The sequence below is a fragment of the Prosopis cineraria genome, unplaced genomic scaffold (genome assembly GCF_029017545.1).
Source record: "Prosopis cineraria cultivar Desert tree isolate PC_DT_omini unplaced genomic scaffold, ASM2901754v1 PC40, whole genome shotgun sequence".
NCBI lineage: Eukaryota > Viridiplantae > Streptophyta > Magnoliopsida > Fabales > Fabaceae > Prosopis > Prosopis cineraria.
In genome coordinates this window covers 61,809-80,661 of record NW_026555370.1, presented here as the reverse complement: position 1 = coordinate 80,661, position 18,853 = coordinate 61,809, and the positions used below count along the sequence as shown (strand labels likewise).

At 31.9% G+C, this 18,853-nt stretch overlaps 1 protein-coding gene across 1 annotated transcript; it reads right to left on the bottom strand.

Moving 5' to 3' along the window:
- Positions 1–8,396: 8,396 nt before the first annotated feature.
- On the bottom strand, positions 8,397–16,843 carry LOC129295056 (uncharacterized). Its single transcript, XM_054933535.1, has 8 exons — positions 16,508–16,843; positions 15,551–15,662; positions 14,784–14,974; positions 14,440–14,534; positions 13,916–14,338; positions 11,981–12,089; positions 9,850–10,495; positions 8,397–9,139 (listed from the first exon to the last, which is right to left on the bottom strand). Exons 1-8 carry the CDS (start codon positions 16,640–16,642, stop codon positions 9,018–9,020), a joined length of 1,833 nt encoding a protein of 610 aa, XP_054789510.1. The 5' UTR covers positions 16,643–16,843; the 3' UTR covers positions 8,397–9,017.
- Between the last annotated feature and the right edge of the window lie 2,010 nt (positions 16,844–18,853).

Below are 18,853 nucleotides of genomic sequence, written 5' to 3'. Positions count from 1 at the left end.
TTTAGACAAACACCATTTCTCCAAGTAAAGAGGGTCATTTTGGATGCATGCATTTTACGAGTTACCCTTTTCTCTATGCTCATGGATAAATTGTACAACACCATGCCTTCTCTCAATGATCATCCATGAATTAAATGACTCTATAAGATTTGTAGTTATATTGTCCCATCTTTTATATGAAAACTTAAATAAAGACTAACTATCAATGTCTCCATGATTTTCAAGCCATTGAGCTAATTTTATACTAAAATTTTTCATGTTTCCCATTACTTCATTAAAGTTATCCTTAAGCCTTGCATATGTGATTCCATCCAGCAAGTTTAACGCATCATCCTTTGCTTACCCATTGATTCTTTTCTTACCTCTATTAATTTTCAAAAATTCTACACTAAAATTTTTCTTAATGTGATGATAACAAAATGCATGTTGCTCGCCTATAAAGATAGCTTGAACAGCACCTATTATAGCATTGTGTCAGTCTAAAATTATTGTGAGTTGCATTGAGCTTATTATTTCTTTCACCATGTATAGGAATCAAGTCCAATCTTCAAGTGTCTCCTATTTCACAATGGCATAAACAAAGGGAAACAACTCATATCAACATCATAAGCAGATGCTGATGGTAAAGTCTCCTTCTAAGGACCACTTAAATGACTACCATCTATGTATAATATGTCCTGTACCACGCATGAAACCCTTTATACAATAGCCATAAGCTATAAAGACATGTTCAAACTTGTTACAGTTAGCTACCCCCCACTTAGCAACTATTTTTGGGTTTGTTTTCGCTAACCGATCACAAATCCATGGAATTAACATATAAGAATGGTCAGGTCTACCATGGATCTCTTCCAACACCTTCTTGTTGGCTCTGTATGCTTGTCAATAAGTCAGATTAACACCATATTCTGTTTGCAACTCTCTCTTAATGTCATTAAGACGTTTGTTTACATGAGACCTCACATCCTCAATTATAATATATAATTTTAGACTTGAACTTCCCCTACAGGTAACAATCAGACTGTCTTATTGATAATGTGTGTGCTCATTTTTAAATGTCTTCACACGTAGAAATGAAGTTTCCTTTCCCACTACATATGCTATGATCTTCCAAGGGCAGCCTTCAATGTCACATATCACTCTCATCTTCTTTATACTATTATTCTTATATTTGTATGGAAACTTATGCGCAATGCTATATTTGTACAATTCTTTTCTAAAGGCTTCAGCATAGGGAAAGGTCTACCTTACACCTGACAACAAATCCCTCCACTTAAAAGAATTAGGCTTTGACATTGGTGTAGGTGCACTTTCTACTCCACATGATAATGTTAAAAGTTCTCCACCAATTTGTTGGGTTACACATTCTACCCCACTTTTAAAGGCTACATGTTCGAAATCATTATCTTCAATAGGAGGAGAAGGAGAGTTTGGATCTAAAAGTGACAAGAATTGCTCCATCCTACATTAACAATCCATCAAACTTCATGTCTCATTTACATTTGTATTGACAATCACAACTTCAATTACTAAAATAACAACTATGCTATAGCAAATGACAACTTTCTTTAAAGGAATTAAATATAGTAACTTACATTGGTGCTTCCTCAATTGTTGTTTGTCCACTGCCATTTCCTTTACAACCTATATATACATGACTACTTCCAACATTATGCTCAAATAGAATAGCAATTCCACCATCATCAACAAGGTCTATAAGGGTCATTTCATCATATCTCACAGTATATTTCATGTCACTCAAAATAGTATCAATGCCAAAACAAGATAATATCATTATTCTGAATTGTTCAAGTGTCATCCCTTCTCTAATCATTTTCACCTTCACACTTCCCCCATCATATTATATTTTACCTTTAATATTTTTTACAAAATGTCCCCCTATTTAGAAATAACAAAATAGTTCCTTCCCAAAACTAAAAGAAGAAAAAGAAGCCAATTCTTAAGCCAACCTGAAATAATGAAATAGTTATTCATTAACATGTCTATTTTTTAAATATCATGAAATATCTATTATGCTTTATCCAATAACAACAATTATTCTTATATTCACAACTTTATATTTGTTATTCACAACTTTTGATTTATACATTTACAATACAACTGAAAATGATATATCATTTATCATTTATCTATGCTGAGTAAGTATCAATACCCATGTTTTTCAGCTTTAAACATGAAAAGAAAATGAAGGCCTCAATCATTTACGCACAATAACCCATATCAACTTCAACTATCACATATGGGAGGAGAAAATTTCAAGGAGGAGAGGAAATTTACTCACGTATAGTAGACATAATAGAGGAAGAATATATGCTAATATATACCCACGTATAGTAGCTAATCAAAACAAACAACCCATGTACAAAAACTAAAAAAAAATTGAACACCAAAATGAGAAGAGGAAGGAGAAGGAGAAGAAGGAGAAGGAGACGAAGGAGCAGAAGGAGAGAGAGACAGACCAATACCACAAAGTAGAGAAGAAGATGAGACCATGAATAGGATGAAGCATATGCATGTGAAATTCTCTTTAGTGAGGATTGGGATTTTTGTTCTACTTTGAGGGAAATTTGATCATTTCATTTGATTTCTTAATGACAAAAAGGTCCCAAGAGACTCTAGGGAAATTATATCATTTTAAGAAACCAATCTATCAATTAGCTAATTTAAATGAATTTTTCTATCATTTTTCCTTCCTTTTATCTGAATACTATTATTTAAAAAATAACGACTCATGAATTAAGAAATATTTAATTAATAAAAAAATGTTATCATGACTAAATTGCCTTATTTCATTTAATATCTACAATTTCTAATATAGTTGAAGATACAGATACAAAAAAAATGATTAGACTTTGACTTCTTAAAACAGAACTTTTAAAATAAAACAAGTAGTCTAAAATAACAATATATTTAATTGGAAAAAAAGGGAAAATAATCATAAAATCCTTCCAAATTATATAAATGATAATTTGATCCCTCAAAATACTATGATACTAACGAAGTCCTTAAAGATTTCTTTATCAATAACTTTTTTAGGATAAGACCATTTTACTTTATTAATAAATTGTAATTTCTTGGTTAATTCTTGCAATACTCTGAAGAAAAGTTATAATTCTTTAAATAAAAGTTATAAATGAATTTTGTTATTTTGAAAACTTATTTTTAATAATAGAAATTATACTTAACAAATTATAATTTTTTTTATTCAACTCTTGTGATTTACAGAACAAAAGTTATTATTCCTTAAACAAAAATTGTGATTGGAGCTTGTTTTTTAATAACAAATGTCACACCCGAAAAATGCGACGCAGACAGCACGCGAGCGAAGGTCTCAGCCTTCACAACGGGAACTGGACGGAACGAGGAGTCCCCACTGAAATTTTGAGGTAAATCTTCGGAAACCATTTAAAGGAAGATAATGATGGTCTGTGAAATTAGAGAATAAGTTCGAGAGTTAGTTGAGTGTGGGGAAGGTGTTAGGCACCCCACAACACCCGTTCATCAGAATAGTTACCTGAAGTTTGTTGTGATATATTAATATAGTTTTATAATTATTTTAATTATTCCTTTTATATTCATGTGTTTGATATAAAAATGATTAAAATTAAGTAAGAAATATTTATTTATTTACGAGGGAGGACTTGACTCAGAATCTGACCTTGACGTCTACGTACCCTATGATAGAGATCAAAATCCACGTAGTTCGAGCTTAAAAGTTTGTTGGTGAAAATATTTTTTTGAAGAGAAATTAATTAGAAATAATTCACCATTTTGCAAATAAAATAATTTCTGAAATTTTGATATGTGTGTTTTAAATTGCAAAAAGTGATTTAATTTTAATTATTTTCTCAATTTTTGAATTTTTGGAATAAAGAAAGAAAAGGGTTTAAAATTATTTTTCTTTATGTTTTATGATTGAGGATTTAATTGCAGTACCTACAGAACCTTATTGGTTTATACGGTAATGCAATTGCTCTAAATATCTACGGAGATTTTGAAATCTCACACGATAAAAGAGTTTAGCAATTTAATTTATTTATTTATATTCTTATGTATATTTTTTTAAGTGTTAATAATAATTTTTTAGCATTTATTTACATGTTTTGAAGAATTTTAATCATCATACCTACAAAGCGTTATTGACTTGTACGGTAATATAATTATCCTAAATATTTATGGAGATTCTAAAATCTCACACGATAAAGGAATTAAATTTAAATACATTTTTAATGTGATTATTTTAATATATAATTTATATATATTAAAAACTTAATCGTTATATCTGTAGAGTCTTATTGACTCATACGATAATACAATTATCTTAAAAATCTATGAAGATTCAAATCTGACATGACTAAAAGATATAATTGGTAAATATGATTGCATTAATTTGGTTAATTAATTTTCTAAATTGTATATTATATGATTATTTATAAAAATCATTTATTTATTATAAAAATTAAGAATCACTATGTCTGCGAGGACTTATTATCCCACACGATAATGTGATTAATTTAAGTCCCTATGAAGATTCTTGAAATCTCATATGGAACTTAAATGGATTATTTAGATTATAAAAAGATAGTTAGTTTTAATTATTGGTCATTGAAATCATTGATTATTTTATATAAATTGAATCTCTATACCTGCAAAATCTTATTAATTTACACGATATGAGATCATTTTAAATGTCTGTGGAAATTCTTAAATTCTCACAGACAAGTAAATGATTAGAAATAAATTTTTTCTTATTCATTTCATGTTTTTTCAATTAGGTAAGAATCGAATTCTCTCCCCTTCACCTTTTATAAAATAGGCTCGTCATAATAAATGAAATCGTACATGTAATCATGATGGAAAGTGCCATACAATATGAGTGTAACAATATTATTGACAAGTAAAGGACCTTAGGACTAATGGAGATGAAAAAAAATCATGCCCATACATATTAATATGCCCTTTCATACTAAAAATACATTTAAAGACCTTGCCTAATAATTGCACTAATTCTTTTATTATTTGAAATGAGATTATGCCTAAAATAAAATTAAGCTAAGTTATAATAGCAAGCAAGAATTATTATTTGCAATCTCTTTATCCTTCTTTTTTACACTCTCTTTTTAATTTAAAAAAATAACAATCACATTAATTTTCATTTGAAAACTGAAAAATATGGGACAGATGTTTAAATATAAAATTTATTTGGAAAAAATAAATTGAAATCAAACGTATGCATTTCAAATTCAGGAGCAAGAACCTGTGTGCAGATCCATCTCACCACTTCTGTCCAGCAAACTCCACCCTCTCTGATCTCGGTCTCTTCTTCCTCCTCTCCGCTTCTGTCTTTTTTTTTCTTTTCAGCCTCAGTTTTTTTCTTCGTTCTCGGCGTTCAATCTTTTCCTCAAAAAACTCTCTCCTTCTTGTCTCGGTCTCGGTGCTCTCTTATTCTCGTCTCAATCTCGGTGCTCTCTCCTTCGTTGTGCTCTGTTTCAGCTTCTGATCTCAGTCTCGGTTTCTCTTCTCTTCATCATTGTGTTTTCTTCGTCTCTGTTTCCTCGTTCCGTCCCCTTTCTTTTCTGTTTGAACACTCTTTTATACTCTCAGTCTCTCCCTCTCGGCGTCCTCTTTATCTCCTTTTCTGCTGCTTTTTTTTTTTTGGCTCTGTTTTTCTGGCGTTTTTCCCGTGCATGCGTGGCTGTGTGTTTTGCTTTTCTGCCACTGTGTTTTCGTGTATGCTTGCTGCTCTGCCTTCTTTTGTGTTTTGTGTGCACTTTTTCTGTTTTCTTTTCGTGTGCTGTAACGTGCATATCAAGTTTTGCGTCTCTGGCTCTGTTTTTTCCTTCTGCTGGCAGAAAAGCGTATGTATATGTTTTCTGGTTGCTTGCTGCGTTTTTCTCTGTGAAGCTTTTTCTGCAATCTGTGCTTTCGTGTTTCTGCTTCTTCTGCGTTTCTGCTCGCGTGTGCCTTCTGATTTTCTGCATGACTCTTCTCTCTGGTGTCTGGTGCTTTCGGCGTCTGCAGCTCAGGTTTCTTCATCTCTGTATGCTGACTGTGTTCGTGTGTTCTGCTTGCCGTGTTTGCGTGTGTCTGTTTCAGCTTACTTCTTGTTTTTTTTTATTAATTATTATGATTAATACATATATATAAATATATATTGGAATGAAAATAAGATTTAAGGAGAGAAAAGTTAACTCTTAAAAGTTAATTCTCAATATTCTTAAATGATTGGGATAATTTGAGAAAGATTTTTTTTTTAAGATTTAACCTTTCTTTTTTTTTATTTTATTAAATTATTATATTTTTTTAAATATAATCCTAAAAAAGGATTAAATTTTATTTTTATATTTTTATATTTTTTAGTCAAGTTTATTTTTATTTTTTAAAAAATGTCCGAACAAAACACAGTATTTACAACAAAAATTACATTTGACAAGTTTTAATTTTTATTCAACTCTTAAAATTTACAGAATAAAAGTTGTAATTTCTCAAATAAAAGTTTTGATTAGGTCTTATTATTTTCAATAAAGGTAAAATAATTTTTTTACTAAAAAATTATTGATAAAAAAATCTCTACAAACTTTATTGGTATTATAACATTCCAAGAGGCCAAATTATTATTTACATAATTCAAAGAGATTTTATTATTATTTTAAAAAAAAAAGCAAATATACACGCGCACATATGAAACTAAGGGAATAAAACTTTTCATAATTATAGACATTGAACATTTTGGTCATGTCTTCTTTATCATTTTAAAAACTTTAGTGGCATGAAACCCAACAAAATTATTGGGATTGTAATGGTTGGTAATGAAATGTAATAAAATGGGGATTATATGAAATTGTTTGGTATCATACTTAAAGATCTAAGAATCAAATTTATTATTTATCTTTTATTAAATTAAAAAAAGGACACAAATTCCCTTTCCATGAAAATTCTTCCCCCTTTCACCAATCCTTTCCACCATGTGACAAAGTTAGAATTTTTACAAAGTTAAAATATTCTAGAAGCTTTCGAAACGATCTAGGACAATCAGAAAGGCACTAAAGATTTTTGAAATACGCTGGTGTGACCTCGAAAGATTTAGATATCTCTAGAATAGTGAAAAAAGCACTTGAAGTATCTAGATTATTCTAGAGATATCCTCCCCTTATACATTCTAGAATTTTCCTTATAAATATTAAAATATTCTTTGTAGATATTTCTATAGAATATTTTAAAGATAAAATGTACACTGTTGGATCGAATCAATCCCAACAGTCCATTAAGGAGGTGGGAACTTTCTGAAAAAAGAGAGAGCTTATAAATATCCCCTCACCCCTCATTTGTAACCACTCAAACAAATCAATAAAGCTCTTAAGTTCACTCACTCAAAGCTCTCTACTCTCAACTTGTGAGGCTAGTTCTCTTAAATCTCTTTGCCTATTTTGTGAGTTCAATTGACTTAGTCAAGATTAAAAGATTGATCAAGCTAAGGCTGATATAGTTCAAGAAAAAAAAAAAATTCAAAGGCATGACAACCAACTTTTTTTAGTGCTTCTTTAGAACTATTGGTAGATAATAAATGAAGGAACTTTTTCCTTGAAGGGAAAATGAATCTTTTTATCATAAAACATATTTGCATTTAAAACTTTTGGATCTGCAGAATTAATTCAGCATATCTTAAGCTTTAGTGACAAATTTCTTTGATTTGGAGGCCTTGAATGCCTTTTCCCCATGATGTCAAAAGACGATGAGAGGATGAGACTATGAGAGGTATTTTTGTACAGAGGTGAAGTCAAGGTATTAGGAATGGAGATTACACAAGTCCAATAATATAATGGTCAATACATCATTCCATGTAATTCTCTTGGAATAATTAAATCTCCTTTATATTATAATGGGCTAACCAAACGGCAAAAATGTGATAAACGTAATAGGGTTACATGTAGGTTAAAAGACATTTACTCTCGCAAACTATCTAACAAGTAATGGTCTTTTTTTTTTTTTACAATTTTAGTTTATCTTTTAAGAATATTTTAGAGACACATACCCTTAACTCAAATATTCTTTTTTACTTAAGCAATGCACACATCTATCAAACATTTTTTTTCTCTATGAGTTCCGAAGTTAACGACCCATGGTTCTATTTGTCAGCCCATAAACAACTTAACACACACACACACACACAAAATTGACATTACAAATAATTTAATATAATCATTGCTTCTCACAAAATAGTTCAAAAGCAAAAGTACTTTTTAACCACAACTTTAAACATATACATACATATATTTGCCTTTGCTGGAAGAACAAACATTATGATCTCAGATTATCATAATCAAACCAAAAGATCTCTCTACTCATCTTTGATCTGAAACATCAACGCAATCAAGTTGATTCTTCTCTAAACAAGACATAGCGAAATTTCAGAATGGAAGATACAAAAATATTATGTTATCATGAACTCTGCTCAAAAACATATCTCAATCTTGAGAAAAGCTAACTTTTCTACATATCACTTTTCAACTAATTAACTAATAGCACAAACCCAATATTGCATGCATTGCTATGCAAATAATAAAACATATGCACATTCACCAACACTTTCTAAGCAAACACTAATTTTGTTAAATAGTGTACGACACCTTAAACTCTTGACTAAGTCTAAAAAAGAAAACTTTATCCAATCCCATTCTAACTCTAGCTAGCTCTAACATTCAAGAAACTATTCCATACTCCAAAAATGCCATGATTTAAACTTCTTCCAATAAAAACACTATAGATCAAGTAAACTAGTGGAAAGGACAAAGAAGGAAGAAATTTAAGACAAAAATGTAGTATTTGATTCGAAATGTTTTTTGATTGGAGAGTATATAGGCAACATGGCTCTTTGGGAGTATGTTATAATTCTTTTTCCTTATAGTCTCCTCAACCAAACACACAGGCACACAAGCGTACCAAAATTCGCACGACTTCCAAAACGCAAGTGCAGTGCAAACGACCAACAATCTAGCTCATTTCTTGGTTTTATCAAGAACCTCAATGAATCGCTTTGGAACTCCATATTGTTCAATCAAATGCTTTGCCAAGTCATCAATCACCCCACCTTGAACCAAGACTTCATTTCCTTTCTTACCTGAGAGAATGATAACAGAATTTCAGATGGACAGTAAGATGAACATAGACATTGGATCAGAGCACGTAAGCCAGAGCAAGATAAAAAAAAACGCAAACTGGGGGTACCATACCCATTACAAGAAACCAATCATTTGCAAAGCATGAACTAGCATAAATATATCTAAGATCGTTTGATGCTTTAAAAGAAAAATGGCTATAAACATATCAAGAAGTAAAGAAATCCATTTTCTTCCCATAGTAAAAGCTGTATCCAATTCCAATTTCTATTGACCTCTCAAGACTAGGTCAGACTGCCAGTGCCAAGCAACAAATCCAATCATGTGATGAGGATTCGAGAACACTAAAAGCAATGTAAGTCTGGCCTTTCGATGAGTAATTTTTTAGATGAGAATAAAGGTCAAATTGGTGAATGATTCCCAGTACAAAGACTCCTTTATTCAAGTTACACTTTCTAAATTCATATTGAGGTCCCTGCATATACCCAAGGCCCCCATATCAACTCTCTCTCTCTCTCTCTCTCTCTCTCTATATGACCAACCCACTTAACAACTCTAACTACCACTACCTACCCCTTATAACCAAACACTAATTGACTCTATTTTTTTTTTTTTTGGTAACACAGATGGCGTTAGGGTTTGTAAATATCTTAAGGGTCACAAGCAGAAAACACACAACAGAAATGGGAATGTTTCATTGTCTAACAAATACCTGGTAGTTCTGCAACAGTGGTACTGCAAGCAAACTTCTTCTGCAGTTCTCCTGCTAACACTTCAGCATCTATCAGAAAGGTTTCCATTCCGGTAAGTTTGGTCACTTTCTTATTACCTTGCCGTCGTTCTGTCACTATTTGAATTGTCTTGATTGCACCTTTACGAACCACCTGTTCACTTCCTCTTGTTACAACATGATGAGCTTGCATACGGCTTATAAATGTTGATCCCACATCTTTCTTGTGAATTTCTGTAGGATATGTTGTTCCCTTTTTAATAGCCCCCTTGAACAGCGCATCACATAATAATACATCCAGAACCACTATGGATTTATTTGTTGGCTTCACAAGATTTTCTTTTTCAATGTAGTTGAAAACAATATCAGAAGCTTCAGAAGCACTGTAAAATTTCCCCGTGTCTGCTCCTACAGCTGAAAATATGGGATTGACATGTACACTTGGTTTATATATTTCAGCCACTTCAAGAGTTTTAGGTGAGCGACTTTCACTTGCAGCATTAACACTGGGCTGATCACTTTTTTGAGCTGGCCTTTTTTCTGGCTTAAAGGATGAATAATCAACATGGTTTCTATTCACTGATAATAGCATGGCCTCCTTCTTATATTTATCTTCCTTAACTGAAATCTGTACAAAATGATTATCTAAATGAAAAAGAATCAAGAAATAGTGGTGCAGATAAATTAATTGCAAACGCTTGACTAGAAGTCAAATAATGAAACACACACTAATAAATTAATTAATTAATTAAACTGCAAAGAACAGAAAACAGAAAGTCGGTTACAATTTGGTCACTTTTAAATCACAACGCAAAACATAATTGCAAACCTTACGTGATCAATAATGAAAAATGGGAAAACAATCTTAGGAGTGATATGTTGAATAGTAATATGACCAATCAATCAGTATCAATGTTTGCAAACCAACATGCCATCACTTATGATTTAAATTAGGAATATTCAATAATAGGATTTTAATTAGGTAAAATGACAATTTGGTCCCTCGAAATGTCATAATACCAATGAAGTCCCTAGGGACTTTTTTGTCATTGAGGAATTAATATAAATGATCAAATTGCCCTTAATTCAAGATTTCAAATGCGAACTTGCGAGTTACTATTGCATTCTTGCAATTTTAAGAAGAAAAATTGTGAATCTTAAAACAAAACTTGTGAATAGTAATTGATATTTACAACACTTGAAACATATTAGGATTTTCAATGCAAACTTGTGAATTGCTATCAAATTCTTGAAATTTTAAGAAAAAAAGTTTTGAATATTGAAACAAAACTTATGAATGACAATTGATATTTGAACCAAGGGCAATTTGGTCATTTATATTAATTCCTTAATGACAGAAAAATCTCTAGGAACTTCATTGATGTTATGACATTTCAAGAGACTAAATTGTCATTTATAAATTCAAAGGGATTTTATTGTCATTTTCCCTTTTAATTATTGCTTAGTATGGTACTCTTCTATTACTAATACGTTTTCAAAGCCACTTATTTTAATTTCCAACTTTATAAACCCTTGGCCATGGACTTTTGAGGGAGCTTAGTGATTGAACAAGATTTCAGAACTTCTATTTCTCCCCATTTATTCCTATTTCTCTCTCCCTTTATCCCTCAATTTCTATTTGCTCTCATTTCTTCTCTTTATCTACCTATTTCTCCCTCCCTCTCCCTTCATCGACTATTGGTCCTACAATGAGAGTTTTCACAGAAAAATCCTCATTGTTGAAGCCAATTTTCTATTTCATTCTATCCTACAGCTACCATTTGAAAATATTCAGACACAGCAGCTTCCTAATGACGCAAAACTTATGGACATAATTCTACACTGCACAACCTTCTATGATCCTATACCAAGTACAAGCTTTCATGAATCAATTTTATGGCAGCACGTTATTAAATTTGTTCTTCCATCACAGTGACATGCTTATGAAACACTACAATGAGGATACAAGCTGTCCGAATTTTTACAATCAAAGCATAAATTACCCAGCACAATTTTTAGTTCTACACTCTGAAATATTCATTTTTAATATTAGCATGATTCCAACAATTATCAACTTTCTCAAAAGCATGGAAGAAAGAAATAGATAACACACCAAGCCAGAGGTGGATTTTGCTTGTAACCACTTCGACAATTTCTTGTGCGATGACTTTTTTATGTCTAAAATCACTCCTGATGGCCTACATGGCAAGACATGATTTGACCTGCGAGATTCAGAAACATGCATTAGATAACTCAAGGGAATGAAAAGTCAGGCTTTCTGAAGATTAAAATAATGTACGTTCCTCTAGTCATCTCAAGTTTCAACTAGACATTGTACAAAGCACAAACATAGTTATATTTTTAAAAAAAAATGTAAGCCAACATGCTTTATTGTTCCACAAGATAATGCCTTAGATAACAGCACATGCAACTTAACTAACCTCAAGTGATCACAGGCTCAGTAGAAAGTGACTTACCATCTATGAAGCATTGATATTTACACAAACACAGGTCATGACACTAACACGGACATAACCAAGGGACCAAATCTCAACTGTCCACAAATAACTTAAAGGGTTGCCTCACATCCAATACAAGAGTAATCTTCATAAGATAGATGAGAAAAATTAAAAGCAGAATGAGACTAGAAAACGCATAATTTAATAATATAAATGCACAATGTTAAATTTTATTGATTATATTTCATTTGGAAAATTACAGTACAAAATATTTAAAATAGAATAAAGCAAAGCTATATTCTAGAAGCATGCAACCAATAGAAAGTTTAAAAGGTATGAATATGCATATAATGTAATGTTTTAGATTTTTCTAAATGTAACCTGCCAATGTGACAATGTTGTGTCACATTTTTGTGCTGACGCCCATGCTTTTAAGTTTATACATGCTCATAACAACAACTTTACCTTTACAAGAACTACTACAATTTTTTATTTGACCAAATCTTAAGCCAAAACTAACAATTTCAGGTCTATCTGCATGCTAGATGAGTGTTGGACACCAACACTACAATCAAAACGCAAGTCAATACAGGTATCCAATTGAGGGCTTTTCAAAGCTATTGTTAGGAGAAATATTTGCTCACATAAGAAATCATATTCAAATCAAGGACTCTTGACACAGAATGGAATCAAATGATGGAAAGCAGAAATGAGAAAAGTGATTTTGAGAATTAAAATGACCACTGTGCCCCTGTTATAAAAATAATTAAAAGAATAGAATTTGATCAGTAATGATTACAGGACATGATAGATAACGCAAAAGAATGAAGGAAAGGAACCTTCATTCTTACCAAACAATGCCCAAGATTCACAAGGCACTTGACTAAGTTCTTGTTTTCCCACTCACATTTTCTTATAAAAAATAATTAAAAGATTAGAAATTGATCAGCAATGATTACAGGACATAATAGATATTGCAAAAGCAAGAAGGAAAGGAACCTTCATTCTTAGCGAACAATGCCCAAGGTTCACAAAGCACTTTGCAAAGTTCTTGTTTTCCTGCTTACATTTCCTATCTTGAAGAGTTATAAATTGCTGTTTCAGATGCCCATAACTGCTACATTATTTAGGGTGAAGTGACTACTTATAGCAACTGCTACTCAAGTAAAATGTTCTCATCCAATTAAGAGGGGCACCTTGAATGTTTGCTCCACAAATTGGTAATGCACCTCTGTTACATTGCAAGTTACTAGTACCTAGTGTGAAAGATGTGCCATTACAAGACTTGAAAACAAAATATTACTCATTTTCAGTGCAAAATGCCAGAATTTAGGCACATTCCCAATTTGTGCAGCAAACATCCCAAACAGTTAAGACGGTCCTCCACAATAGTATACTTTTGTCAATGTCTCAAAATCACCTTAATGAATAATGAACTAGTCTACAACTAAAAATTTCTAAACTAGACAGCAAAGGTATTAGTTTCCTGAATTTCTTGGTCTATGTTCCCAAATGATACTTGACTTGGTTCAAGTGGCAAAGACACAAGGCTAGGAAATAGATTGCAGGCATAAAATTGCATACTCTACCATAGAGTACTTCCAGGCATCGGAAGGTCTTTATCTTTCACTGTTGTATGCAATGCCTGCAGAAGGCACTTATCCAACAGTGAATCTATGTCAGCAGTGGATAGACTATGTTGTTCATTTGGGTCATCAACAGAGTCAACATCTTGTAACTTCAAATCTCCCACACCAACAGTCATTTCATTTCTGGAATCATTTGCGTCATCATTTGTTGTCAAGGCATGGACAGAGTCAGCCGGAGCATCATTTACATTCAGAGATTCCACCGCCTCATTGCTTACACTGCAGTTCTGTTGATCATTTGAAGTCCCACAGTCGCCCTCAGTTGAATCAGAAGTCTGAAAAGATGATGATATTGAAGGATCCTCAAACACAGCATCCTCAAGAAAACCAGCATTGGGCACATAACGATTCTCAACTGATTCCCTGCCAAAACAACCATGAAAAGAAAAAAGCCTCTTAATGTCAGCCACAGCAGCTTCACGAACATTTAATCAATCAAAAAGTCAAAAACCCAATATACTTGCCAAAGCAAATCACCATAATAGTGAGTTATTCTTAATGCTTTCCCACGTAAACCAGCCTTTAATGCCTCAGCGCTGCTCATTGTTGTACTCCCCACCTTCATAGAAATTAATACAGTTAAAACAATGATGGCCAGCTAATAAGAATTGACTATAAAATGATGGAGACTTGTTAGTATGAGAAACTAAATATCATATTGAGTAGTATGGGATGCTCAAGGAGATATTTAAGTGGGTTGGTTCTCCCAACTTGATAGCTAACTTCTGAGGAAGGGCTATCCCAAATAGATACCCAACATAGAATCTACCAACAGTTTGACATAAACAAGCAAAGCAACAGAAATTACCGCAATTGGTGCAGGATTTTCTGGTACTTTCACTGCCCATGGTTCTCCTGCTACAAATGATGGGAGACCTTCAGGAGGTACATATATACCAGGGAACATCAAGTCTGCTCCTCCTATAACATATCGAGAAACCTCACCACCCTTCAACATGAAAGCAGGTAATAGCTCAGGGACCTTCCAGAGAGCATAAACTGCGTTGTCAAAATAGAAAGGCAAGACAAGATGCTAAAGTGAGCACAAGCTGCTAACGTTACATGCACTAAATGTTCATTTCCTTAAGGACTGCATCAGATGAAAGAGTGATATTAGAAATTAATATATTTGGGGCTCAATCATAACATGCATAGACTTTTCGTGAATAGTTGAATGATAATATTTTAAGTAAAGTTTTAACGCAAAAGAAAAGGATAAGAAAAGAGGAGGAAAAAGTTGATTGCATCTTAGTCGGTAAAATTGTGAAAGAGCCAGATATTAAACTAAGGAAGGGGGAACCTAATCCTTAAGTCGTTAATTTGTTAGTGCATGATTTTGGAATAGTTTGAAAACAGAGCATAGAAAAGATTTTACCAAGAAAAATAATACCCCACATTTATTCTAATATCTGCCACTTTCATAAAAATGCAGTGGTTGCAGAGGAAATGAGGCAAAGACACTTAACATGAAGAATAATTACATGAGGACAAGTCCTTATGAGAAAACTACTACAGTCCGTCTACGGATAATCAGCAATAAGCTAAATAAACACTGGCACAGAAATAAAGCAACACCTGTGGGGAATATGTCTGAGCCCCGCCCATCAACATCAAAAAACATTGGAAAGCCTCCCTCCACACCATATACATGGACTCGATTTTGAAACTTCGCCACCGTTATTTCTGCCTGAAATTTTGAAGCCAAATACAGTAAATGAGCATAGTTTATCGGTCCTTAGATGATATTTTATTAGGAAGTACTATATATCCACAACTTTGACATCCAGGTGAAAGAAAGCATACAAATCAGATATAATGCTGTTTCCAGGTTCTATTTCTTTTCCCCGCTGTAGCCCTCATTTAAATGAAAGTCAATGTGGAGCACAGCCCTAAAAGCTAAAATGAGAAAACTTTTCACTGGACCATATAAGAAAGGAGTAGGGAGATGAAACGAAGGGGAATTTTTTTTTTTTTTTTTTTTTTTGGGGGGGGGAAGGGGGAGGACTTTGAGCATCATCCGTGACTTTGCATTGCGCTAGAAAAACAACTCGTGTAGCATACATCGAAATTGAGAGAGGAGGTCGAACTCAGTAATACGTTAAGAGTGTATGACATCGTGAGAATAAAATTTAGCAAAGACAAAACCAGGAGACCCCCTTCCAAAAACTAATGTCTATTGATTTGAAAAAAAAAATGAAAAAATAAGAATCAGAAGAAGAAATGTTTCATGAACAGGCATCAGCAAACAAGGCAGTCGCCAACCTTTTAACGGATGGAAGATAGAGGTCCCTTACCCCCCCCCCCCGCAAAAAAAAAAAAAGGAGTCTGAACTTCCAGAACGATGTTTGAAACAATCGAATAGAAAATTATAAACAAAATATTAAAATCAAGTTAATTTCAAAAGGCATATACTTTTATCAACGCCAGAAACTTCAATGACGAAGTGGATTCACAGTGACATTGGTAAACTCTGCATTTAAAAAATAAAAATAAAAAATAAAAACTAAAGGTTTGCATATTCACGAATATAACCTTAGGAGGAAGCAAGACGTCAATATCGGAATCAGAAGCCCTTGGGAATTTATCTTTGATGGTTCGTTTTAGCTTCTTTCGATCAGCACCAGACAATCTCTGGTGCGACTTGGACTCCACTGCCTTCTTGAACATCGTCTCTGAACGTGAAAGAATGAATCAATGATGAGTTACAATCTAAGTCGAAGGAATCTGACACCTGATGGAATCAGAGAGGAGAACGAAGAAGAGCGAATCCAAATGAGAGTGCGCAAGAGCTACAGTAAACTACAGCGCTCGGGAAAGTTCTGGTTCTGGGAAAACGAGCCCGTATGGCCGCAAAGAGGTGCTTTGCCGTTTTTTGTTTTATATATATGTGTGTGTGTACGTTTTATATACACGCTTATGTACATATATATATATATATATATATTTTATTAAGTTATGTACATATATTTTATTTATACATTATACGTTATTTTGAAAATTTTAAATTTTTTTAGAATTTATTTTGAAATTTTAATGGAAGAACGATAGTTAAGTTTTAAATGAATGAAAATCATCGACAAATTTTTTATAAAATAAATTATAAATATTAATTTAAATAATTATAAATAGAAATTTTTTATTATAATTTAAAAATTATATTTTATATTTAAATATTTATTTATAATTGAAACTATGATTGAAACTTCTAAATTTGTAATAACTTGGATCAATATTTTTAACTTATTTCTAAAAAAAATTTATTAAAAATTTAATTGATATTAATTCAATATTTTGTCACCTAACTGTCATGCTCCCAATTTTAATTAACACCAACTTATTAACTATTGCTAACTATGAAACACTATGTCCCAATAAAAAGAAAATAAATATATTCATATTTCCATAAATATTTGATATGATCAAATAAGGGTATTCACAAGTTCAATTTGGTTTAGTTTTGAGAAAAAATCGAACCGAACCGAACTGTACTAATCGATTCACTATAGTTTGGGACTTATTCGATTTTTTTCTTTATTCAATTCAGTTTGGTTTTTGAATGGTTTGATTCGATTTAGTTTAGGTCTTGATCAAGTTTGAACTTTTATAATGAAATATTCTTCATAATCATCAATATATAAAGAAAATATCATTCAAAGACCACCATACGAAATTTATATCAAAGAAGGACCAAATGATTTGCTTTTATCATTGTAATCCTCTGGTCCTTTTGACATATTAATTCCATATGTGAAAAGACCAAAATTCCCTTATAGTTAAACAACAGAAGAAAAAAAAGAAACCCCCACGGTCGCCAGCACCAACCTTCGAACCTCTACCTGGAGGATCCACGGTGGCTCCAATAACATTTTATTTCAAAATTGAGGTTTTTAGGTAGCCAAGGGTGGGTTTGATTTCATGATCCTTGGCCACCTAAAAAGCTCAAACCCTTTAATATATATATATATATATATATATGGCAAAAAAAATTATAAGTAGTAACCAAGCACAAAACCACTTCCATGTAATAACATAATATGTGTTATTAATTCTGAACGGAACTTGTTATTTTACGAATGTCACTTATTAATTTAATATAGACAATTACAAATTGAGGGTTTTAAAACTTCACTCATTTTACTTGTTAAATATCCCAATGTCTTATTATCAATCACAATAAGTTGTTGTCAAAATCAAATGAATACTTGTCAATGAATAACTAACACACACAATTAAATTCTTCCTATCATTTTTTTACTTGTTAAATCATAGTAGATTTTTGTTAATTTCAAATTAATTGTTGCTATTTTACAAATGTCACTTGTTAATCTGACATGAACAATTACAAATTAGGAATTTTAAAACTTTACTCATTTTACTTGTTAAACGTCTAAATGTCTTGTTGTCAATCACAAATAAGTTGTTGTCAAAATTAAACGGATACTTGTTAATGAATGACTAACACGTACAACTAAACTCTTCCTATTATTCACTAAAGGAAAGAAAAAACCAAAGTAACATGCCCTTATAATGTGTTTTGTCAAAGGAAAAACCTGAACCAAATCGAGCCAATCAGTTTTGTCAAAAGAAAAACCAACCTAAATCTCATTTATAATTGGTTTTGATTGGTTCATATCGGTTTGGTTCGATTTGATTTGGTGTGATCGATTTGGACTGGTTTTAAAAACCCTATTATGATGTGTTTATTATATTTTATAATTATAATTATGATACATATCACATATTATATCATTCAAACTATTATTATTATTATTATTATTATTATTATTATTATTATTATTATTAGGGTAAAATGGCAAATTGATCCTTAAATATAAGTTTAAGAATGTATGTGACTCTAAATTTATTTTTGTATCATAT